Consider the following 11,066-nt stretch of genomic DNA (forward strand, 5'->3'; position numbering starts at 1 on the left):
AATATAAAATTCAAGCAAATTATAATAACAGACTCAGTAATACAACTGATAAAAGAACAAGTCTTCATATCCAAGCCTTTGGTAAATCTCTGACATGCAATATTTTTCATAAAACTTAAGCTATAGCAAACCTTAAATTATTTGTTGAAAAACACATTGGAATAAAAAAATACCAACATTTTAGGTTAAAAAGTGGTCTTTCATTATCTGTCATGAAGCCAGTCATCTGTGAAGATGGTCTAAAAATATATTTATATCAACCTGGATTGGGGGGTGTTAAAGGTCCAAATTTTCACCCTGAAAAAGAATGTGGTCCATGCAGTATATGCAAAAAACACAGTAATTATTCATATCGCCACTTGTATTAAAATTATAAAAATTCTGACTCAAGAAAAATATGGGCTTATATTAGGACAGGAATCAGAATTACAACTTCCTTTTTAGGAGAATTCATTAAGTGAGGATTCTGTTCAGTTTTCTCAATTTTTTAATATTTGTTGTTGTTTAATTTTCAACAGAGATTCTAAATGTAATAAATTTCAAATGTTAATAGCTGACATCATTGACAAGTTTACTAAATTCTCTACTGATTGCTTTTAACCTTTTAAAGAAATTTGTGTTTCTAAGCAGACTTATGAGAGATACCAAACTCAAATTGTTGAAGAAAGGAAATCAAATTCAATAAATTCCTCAAAATGTCAATTTCAAATAGCATCTGTAGATGATATTAACAAAAGATCATCTTGTGCTGCTGTTAAGTCTACAGATGCCCATCGTGGTTTTGATGGAAGCTCTATGCAATTGGTTATTATCTCCTTATTCTTATATATAAATCTAAGATTCCAAAAACAGTAACACAATCGTTCTTTTTTCAAAATTTTATTAAATTGATTAAAATTAAAAAGTTATATGTACAATTCAAACATTCATTTGGCTTATAATTGTTTTTTCCAATTCAAACTACCAATAGTTTTTCTTCAAGTTTTATCTCGTCAATACATTCAGCAATAATTTTCTCGATCATAGGCACGATAACTGCATCTTCTTGTTCTTTCTTTTCTGTGTTTTCGTTCTTGTCGTTTTCCTTGGCAATAACACATGGACTATCCCCCTGTTCTCTATAATCGTTCGAACAATCGGTTACGTCAATTGTTGGAACAGCTTTGAGTGATGCTACTGATGTCACACCTTTTGTTGATGTTGTTGTTACATCTTCTGATGTCAGGAAATAAAATCCCCATGTCTTTCTTCTAAAGAATGCATTTTGTCTGACCCACCCAAAACCAATATGTCCTTCCATTAAAGACAACTTTAATTTAACTTGATAACCTGTTGTAATAAAAGACAACAACATAAGATATAAAAAACTAAAATGTAATCATTTACTGACAAGCATAAAGTAAGTAGAGTTGTAAAATTGGCATTCATGCAACATCTCGTTATTTATCTACCACATCTTCTTCAAAATATATATAGCACATCTTCTTATTCATTTACCAAATCTTCTTAATCTTACATAACTTATGATTTGGAAATCTTTAATTCTAAAAGAAGGAAAACTTTGATTAATTTCACTTCTAATGTATGTTTTCCGAACTTTTGGTTCTGCATTTTGAACTAAACAAAGATTGTGGGTTTTCATGGCGTATTCTTCTGTATGAAGAATCAAGATACTAGTATGTGTAATTTGTGTGATCAGAACAATTCATTTTCAGTTTTTAAAAAAAAAATTTGAAAATTGATTTAGCAATTCGATTTTATTCGGGATATAATTCAAAATCGGTCGGTTGAAGCATTCAATCCTAATAATAAATACTGAACAAACCTGCTTTGATGTTGGTTATTCCTCTGCATTTTTCATCACGAGTAACTGGATTTATTCGAATTCCGCCATTTATGGGGAAGAAACAGCCTTCTAAAATAGAAATTAAAAAGAAATATTGAATAGAAGAAACTAAATTGTAGTTAAAATGTTTACTCTCTTTGAACAGCTTGAATATATTTGCACTATAAATCTAGCTGTATTCATCTGTTAATAACAACTAACATATACTACTATGTAAATTTCATATGTAGTTACTCTTAAACGACAGTTCGAAATATTTGGACGAATTAATCATTTTCTTTATTTACAGTTACTTACAATTTAAAATATACATAAAATATAAATAAAACCAAAACCAAAATTATTGTAAATATACAAGAAAGAAGAGTTACCTTCACCACTCTCCTTTTTTTCAAACAAAGATTTTTTTCTCAGTCTGTGATTTTCCCAGTACTTCAAAATCACACTTCTTGTAATATATATCGGCCAACTTTTCGTCGGATCCAGTGGCTTGGATAAAATCCTACAAAACAAATCTTGCATATTATCTTTCATTTAAACTGAAAACTGCATGATGACACTTTTTTTTGGAGAAAATTACATAAGTTTAGAAGTTATTTTAAAGTTAAAGTTTTGTAAGAATTTGATATGTTTCTGTACAACACGTTATATTGATCACAAATAGTCATTGCTTAAAATATAAGAAATTTCATTTGAATTCTCATACAAATAATCTCCAATAAATATAATAAGACAGTGGCGTATCCAAAAGTGTTTGTAATAAGGGGGCTCCAGTATTGCTTGTTATGCGTTTACTTTTCTACATTGGTTAGAGGTATAGGGGAGGGTTGAGATCTCACAAACATGTTTAACCCCGCCGCATTTTTGCGCCTGTCCCAAGTCAGGAGCCTCTGGCCTTTGTTAGTCTTGTATTATTTTAATTTTAGTTTCTTGTGTACAATTTGGAAATTAGTATGGCGTTCATTATCACTGAACTATATTTGTTTAGGGGCCAGCTGAAGGACTCCTCCGGGTACGGGAATTTCTCGCTACATTGAAGACCTGTTGGTGACCTTCTGCTGTTGTTTTTTTATTTGGTCGGGTTGTTGTCTCTTTGACACATTCCCCATTTCCATTCTCAATTTTACTTCAGTGTTTTCTTATTTAATCAACCAAATTTTCCCCACAAATGAGGAGGTCGATCCCCCACCCTGGATCCGCCTATTTAAAAAAAATACGGACGTTTTTAGATTTACTTTGTATCTGTGTGAATGATAATGTTTCAGTAAAGATAAGTACTTCGGGTCGTACTTGACGAAGTATACAAACCTCAGGTACTGGTGTGTTGTAGGTGGCTGATGTTATCTCATATAACTTATCAACGATGCCATCAATATTAACTGCTATTAGTTGTTGATCAACCAAGTTAAATCTGAAAAAAAAATCATTGCTGAAGATGAAATTCATCTACAGTTCCACGCATGCAACTGGAAGTCTTACTGATTCTATTGTACTCTTTTAATTCAAGTTAAGCAACATTGTAGAATGACCTGATATTTTTTAACTGTTCGTAAAAGCATCGAGTTGAGACATTTGTCCATTGGGCAATACATTCAAAAACTAATAAACACCATATTCAAGCATACTGCTATTTGATATAGATCAATATAAGATATATTCTACCACAGACACATACTATTCTAGAGGAAATTATCACAACAACAATGAAAGTCCATACCCGTCTTGTTCCGTTGCCATGTATGCAGCCTGTATCATGTCACTGTAGGCATGGGTTAAGCTTTCTTTCATGACAGATGACAATTTTTCTCGGATGGCAGCCACTTTCTATAAAAAAATAAGTTTGAAAATATGTGTTTTGCAAACTTTTAATGATAAATATAACCTGAGAAACATAATTATTATTATAGTAGCTAAAGACCTCAATAGGAATTACAACAAACAGTTGGGTAAGGCTCCTTCCTGATGCCAAAACTGTGTGTTGTCTTCTGCAGCCTTTATCTCCCTCCCCGCCCCTCTTCGATATTACTGGTACCGACATTGGAATAACAGGGACCGGTATAACAGGGACGAATTTATCCTAAAGTTCCTTCACTAAGTCAAAATGAGTCAATGTTTTCAAAAGGTTTACTAACGATTTTGCTTTCGCCTTTGACCTTAGGTTATCTACTAGTGACTCATCCTTTACAAGTAGTTGTAAATTTCTACAAATGCAGGACCAACAAATTTTAAATGGGAACACCAAATTCGTTGCCTGGTGTTCATTTTGACAACCTGACTAACTAATTTCCATCAACGTCATTAAAAATAAAGAAAAATAAAATAATCTGTGAACAGAAAATTGATGGACATAGTTTACAGCAAGTTAAACATATTTTACCTGCAAAACAGCTGTTCTCAATTTCTTCTCATCTTCCATTTTTTCTTGGAAGCAAACCAGGATAGCTCTGTAACGTTTTGCTGCCTCACTCTGCTTTAATACTAGCTTGTCATATTTGTTTTTAAGCTTACTAGTAACATATTGTCCGTCATCTGTGTTTTTCTCCAAGAAAGTGTCCAATCTATTGATCCTGTGTTTCAGGCGTTTTTCCCAGAACCAACAATCCTTGAAAGAATAAAAATCGAAGACTGTACATAAGTTTAAGAAATAAAGGGTTGTGTCCAAATATTAACTACATGCATATTCAAAATCATTGAAATCTCAAATTAATTCCAAACTCGTTTTGATGACGTCATCAGGAGGACTTTTTCCACAATATTTCTCTTTATGATACATTTAAAAATTTCCGATAAAGTTTCAGATTCAGAGTATAAGTCCAATTTTTAAAGGGGAGTTAGTTAAATGATGATTGATTTAACACTATAAATGTAATTCATTTGATGTTTTATAAATGTACGAATCTATAATCGTACGATGTCCAGTCTTGTGTTTTCTTTTTCTTTATTTTATTAACATGTTACTATAGTTCTTATAACTTACTTTCTGTAAATCCCTGAGTCCCTCCAGACATATGATATGACTCCTTATTTTACGACTCACTTCCTTCTCCATTATTATAATATCTTGAAAAATACTAGAATCAAATCTGAAAACAGAATGAAATAAGGGTTAAGATAATTTGGTGATGTCAATGATATTTTGCGATCTGTATCTAAAGACTTTCTCTTGAATATGTTGTTAAAGCAAAGTTCTACAGCTAGCTTATATAAAACATTTAATAATATACAATTAAACACGTTATCAGTATACCATTTGTGATTGTATAATCATCTTATACATGTACTCACGTCACGTCAAAGTTTGGTTTCTTTTCTTTCATGACAGCATTGTCTGGTGTCTGACAGTTTAGAAGATAGGCGGTGTTACAAAGTGGCACCAACAAGTCCTTCATTTCAACCATACCTGTCAAATAATAATATATAATATAAACAAGTTATCAATAATCCACAGTCCATACAAAAGATATGAAATAATTTTATATAGACTGCAGAGCTGTCTACATATTTAATTAAAGCAATGTTATGTTTCTTTTTTTTTTTTAATTTTTATACAATTTACTTATAAGGCGAAGTGTACGTAATTGCACGCCTCTACGGAATACATTGTGTAGTTTAATTACGTACACTTCGCCTTAAAATTCTCAACAAGTGTGGACACATATCAGTGTGGATATTATGTTAATACAATCAAAGATCAGAAAGCATCTCCAAATCATATAGGAGCATACAAATTAATATATAATCTAAAATATTCCAATCATAAGACAAACAATTTCTTTAGTACTACAAACGGTTTTAGCCATAAAGACTCAAAAAGATTAAAGGGTGCGGGAATTTCTAGCTGCATTGAAGACCTATTGGTGACCTTCTGATGTTGTCTGTTCTATGGCTGGGTTGCTGTCTCTTTGATACATTCCAAATTTCCATTCTAATTTTTTTTTTCACTAATTAGATTTTTTTGGGGGGTCACATTTCGAACTCATTATACTTGAATTATTTCAAAGATATATGCTCAAAGGTGAAAATTATTAACTTATTCGATTCGAAACAATATTTGTAACATTACAAATTGAATGATTAACAAGAATACCGAAATAGTCATTTTCCTGGGAATATGCCATTTTCTTCGCTACATATATTGGTGCTGGCATTCCATTTACTGTAAATGCTTCCATTGCATATTCCTTCAAAAGCCTACAGTATCCTTTATACTGGTCAATTCTAAAAGAAAACAATAATAATCAAAAATTGGTAATAAATAAAATAATGTTATACGGAAGACTAACCGATGTTTTTATCATAAGCTGTACAACTATCAATGATTTTTTTTTAATTTTCGAGTAAAACATCATTATCTTGCCAGAAGCCTCTGATGCATTTAACTTCGAAAACCATGCCAAACTACGTTCATTCTTATCGCCTTTAGTCTTTGGAGAAACGTATATCAAAATACAAACTTATAAAGTTAATAACCACAAATTAATGGTAACTAACTACATACCTAATAAACTGCTTCAAGATTAAGTCAAGTCTTGAAATTGAAATACTCTCCATCTTTTAGAATAGTTGTTTTTTTCAAACTTTTTTTTAAGTTCCACTATAAGCGTTCTCTTTACTTCTAAAGCGACAACTCTACTGAACGTCGCCAAGGTACCTCAGCTGAACAACGTCACAATGTTGCGACCGCAACATCGTTGACATTCGGATGTTTGTCGCCGTCTCTTGGACTTTTGATAGCTATGATTTATCAGTCATCATTGTATCTTTATTGCAAAATCACACCCATAAGGGTCAAGCAATCGCATTAAACATATAATACAATTATAAGCTTGTCTGAAATGGGTCCGACTTCATTGAGGTTCTAAATACTGCTTAAAGGGAAATCACACTATTGTTTATATAAATACGCATCGCTCTCGGTGCCGCCATAGTGTCGTAACTGTATTATGACGTCGCCGCTTTCGATTCCGCCGTAAAGGTTGCTAATTGAAAAAGCGAACGCTCGATGGTATGTTCCACTAAACTTTAGACAGGAGAAATGATAATGGACATAATACCTAAGCCACCAATAGAGTTATAGCACGAGGAAAAGCAACCGTATTTAAAATGAAATATGTATTTATATGGTAAAGATGAATATCGTTCCATCAATTTATTTCCAGATAATGATTTTAAAGTTATTTCCCTTTACAAATCAATTGCCATTTTAATGAATTATGGTTTACTTACATCTGAAAGAGATAATGATGGTATTTGCACTTCTGATACTGAAAAAATTATGGAAAATTGCCTAATAAAATATTGTCAGATCCTTATTATTTAAGTGATGAACACTTTTCGAAAGTTTCAAAATTTTCTCCAGATGAGCACATTAACCATGAATTATATCTTTTTAATACCAGGAGAGAGTCAGATTTAGTAGATTTAGTATCTGTATCGTTTGCTACAGGATGCTGTTTTTATATATATGAAATAAAAACAAACAATCCCTTAAACCAAAATCACTTACTCCTTCAGAAGAAAATAAATCCCATGTTTTTAACTAATCATTCTTTCCACATTTTAGAAGTTGATGGAAAATATTGTCCTTTAATAAATCATAGGTTATACTTTGATAGTGGCATTTTTCTCACGTCAAAAAATATAACTGAAGTTTCAGATTTCAGAAAGTATAATGGTTTTCATAAAAAATTGTCTAGTATTGAAGCCATTTGCACACACACCGGAATCTAATTTAAAAAAAAAATCATATTGAATGATTTTGAAAATTCAGAATCTGATATTGCAATGGCCCAAAGCTGTGCTTCTGCTTTACTTGAATATTGTTTTTGTAAACTGTCCTTTCCAAATAGCCATTTCCAATCCCCTGGTATTCAAGATTTTATAAGTAAAAAACTAATAGTACTCTAATTGAAAAATCTGAGGTTAAATATCCGTCTTTGTTGGACGAACAATGTGGCAATAAAGATACCGTCAAACATTCATTAGAGATACTGCATCAAAATTTAAATGTCGGTTAGGATATGAACCATTTAGTTGTTGTTGGTTATGGGAAGACCTGTTAGTAAAGCTAAAACGGGAATATGGATCAGAACTTGATTGGGTCCTCCCTTTTCCAGGTGACTGGCACATACTAAAAAATTATCATAGGATGATTAAGAAGTTGTATATTGATGCTGGTCTCAAAGACTTCATTGAAATTTTCCATCAAGGTGCAACTGCAAATTCAGTTAAACAGGCTTTGAACTTTGATAAAACACATAATTTCTTGTTGCAATTCTGGGAATCACTTCTTCGTTTTTGAATAGAAACTGTTATTAAATATTTTCATTTTAATCACGAGCAAAATGACCATTTTATTCATATTAAAAGAGTATCTGACATTTTATCAGATGATACACTTTCCCCTTAAGAGAAAATACAAAAAGAAATGAAATTTTTCAAAAAATTTTCATTTGAATATGAAGAATTGTCAGGAAAATTGGAGATTTTGGAATACATTCCTAAGTAAGCACTGCTTCACTTATATTTCATATTTACTTGCTATACGTTCAGGTAACTGGGAACTTCGTAACTTTTGTATTAAAGAAGTGACCAAAATTACACAAATCACTGAAGGCAAATATTATGCACGACTTTTGCCATATCATATAGCGGACTTGAAAAATTTTCCAGCTGACATTATTAAAAAGTTTGAAGAGGGTGCTTTTGTTGTAAACATATCTGTCAGAAACATTCATAGTCAGGGATTGGATGAAGCACACGAGAGTTGTATCAATCGTGAAGTTAAGGGTGCAATGGCAACTTTTTTCCTCTTCTGCTTTGTCAAAACTAGTTCATTATCTTCTCCGTAGAGTTAAAGTGCTATTATAACAAACTTAAAAAACGAAATTTCTTTCAATAAGCTAGACCTTCACAATACTGCAGTTACAAGGACAACTTTTGAAGAAGAAAACAAACTTTTATATATACATCTTCTCAGGCAAAGCAATTTGGTGCAATTTGAGCATAAAACATTATCCAATTTTTCAATGATAAAATAATTCTGAAAACATTACAAAAAGATGACTTATTATCATATAAAAATGTAACCACTACTCATTTGATGACCTACATAAAAACTGACTTTAAATTTAGACATAATAAAACCAAAAAAAAATTACTGTTTTTTTTTCCATTTAAACCACCAACTGTTTCTTATATCAAAAAAGAATTAAAAGATCAACGTTTAGAAAATTCGTTACTTAGGAAACAAATTTCCTGGTCAAAAAATCAAAACATACCAGTTTCAGAATTTCAACAGTTTATTGCTTTACCCAAAGCCATTGTCGACTCTGATTGCTTACCATATATTTAAGGTGACAAATCAAAAACTTTTTTCCGTACACGATACCAAGATTCTTTCACAAATATTTTAACTGACACCCTTCAATGTGTGGTTATAGATGGAATGTTTTTTACATACCACACCCTTGCTATCTTCACATAAAACTTTTACTGATTATATTATTTACCTTTACAAAAAATGCATATTATCCTATTTTGATAATAATACTCCAGTTGAAATGCATCTGGTTTTGATGATCAGACGTGATTTAAAAAAATGAAACTACATCTGGTGTTTCTTTTGCCAAGTTTTCCAAACTACCTTCAGATTGGTTGAAGTTTTTGGCAAAAATAAACACCAAAAACAATTGGTTTTATTAATTAGTAAACAATTTTTATTACTATCACAAAATTACACCAAACATTTGTTGTTGGTGGTGGTTTTGACAATTCTTCTTTATCAAAATGTGTTGTCCAAAATGAAATAAGAATTATTAAAAGATTTCAAACTAATATATAAGAGGGGGGACACACTGAAAAAACTACGCTTATTTATTCGCCAGACAATGACACATACAACATTGGTTTACCATTTACACAAACTTTAGATAAACAGGTTTTTGTTCACTTTTAGATAGGATGTCATATATCTAAATATGAATTAGCTTATTCAGTCCATGAAAAAGGATCCAGATTTATTCAAATGACGATCTTGCGATATACCATCAATTTTTCAAATGTTGTATATTGTAACTGGATGTGATTATGTATCTTTTTAGGGACCATGGTAAAACTTCTTTCTATCAGATATTTTTCAAATATCCAGATTTTATTACTTATTTTAAATATTTTGATATTGTAAGTGTTATTGCCCCTTTACCTGAAATCTGACATTTATTTAGGGATATAGTTTAATATATTTAATCACCTTGCATTTCCCTGAAATACATCTTAAAAATAATGACACATCTGTAATAGGAGTTAAATTGTAAATAATAAAAGTACACAGTTACCTCTTGTTAAGGCTCTAACTAGTAAATGACTATCTTATTTTTTTTTTTTTTACAGCATAGATGATTAAATAATCATAATTTATGAAACAATTTTACTTACAATGATAATACTGTTTGTAATGCATTTCCCTATCTTTAAACATGTTTGAATATCTGCTTAGCCTTTAACACAATTTTAATATGTGAGAATTACTATGAAAAAAATGTATTATTTGCAGAAGTACCAGGATAAATTTTCTAGGTTTATAGATCATAATAAGGCCACAATCTGCCCATTCTTTAAAAATATTAACCTTATCAAAATTTTCCTGTCTTTCACTATCTTTTATAATTGTCTGTGGATAATTCTTTAATATTTCATTTGTCAGTATGTGCTTCAAGATATATATCTTTTGATCTGATCCAAATCACATTGTAATACTTGCCACTGAACATTGTCCAATTAAAATAATAGCTGTATATATAAAACATTAAAATAAAACAAATTGAGACATATCAAAAGTGTGTTATAAAGGTACCAGAAATCGATATGAATTATAACTAAGTAATAAATATACTTTAAACCACAATTTGTAAGTAAGTATTTTCCAATAAATCCAATATCAGTATTCCTGTTGTTGAGGACAAGAGACACTTTTCAGTACTCAATAATTGCACTTTGGTCTCTGATTCAAAGTTCTCTCATTGGCAATCATGCCACAAGTACTCTTTTATTATTGTAAAATATTTGAAAGGAAGTTACCAAATTTGAATGAAATCGAATCTTAGTCAGCCCTATGTGATGCTGTGTACTTATACATCCCTTTTTCTTATATGAATCGACTCTTTGTACTCAATTACAGAACGTGTGTTTTCTTTGCATTGTTTACTTCAAACACTATTTA

General features: G+C 30.9%; 1 protein-coding gene across 1 annotated transcript; it reads right to left on the minus strand.

Moving 5' to 3' along the window:
* Nucleotides 1-917: 917 nt before the first annotated feature.
* LOC134713984 (uncharacterized) lies at nt 918-6,498 on the minus strand. The gene is made up of 10 exons (XM_063575244.1): nt 6,345-6,498; nt 5,934-6,064; nt 5,132-5,246; nt 4,824-4,929; nt 4,224-4,448; nt 3,564-3,670; nt 3,155-3,257; nt 2,218-2,348; nt 1,826-1,915; nt 918-1,329 (listed from the first exon to the last, which is right to left on the minus strand). Exons 1-8 carry the CDS (start codon nt 6,395-6,397, stop codon nt 2,238-2,240), a joined length of 951 nt encoding a protein of 316 aa, XP_063431314.1. The 5' UTR covers nt 6,398-6,498; the 3' UTR covers nt 918-1,329; nt 1,826-1,915; nt 2,218-2,237.
* Between the last annotated feature and the right edge of the window lie 4,568 nt (nt 6,499-11,066).

The sequence above is a fragment of the Mytilus trossulus genome, chromosome 4 (assembly GCF_036588685.1).
Source record: "Mytilus trossulus isolate FHL-02 chromosome 4, PNRI_Mtr1.1.1.hap1, whole genome shotgun sequence".
NCBI classification, from domain to species: Eukaryota; Metazoa; Mollusca; class Bivalvia; order Mytilida; family Mytilidae; genus Mytilus; species Mytilus trossulus.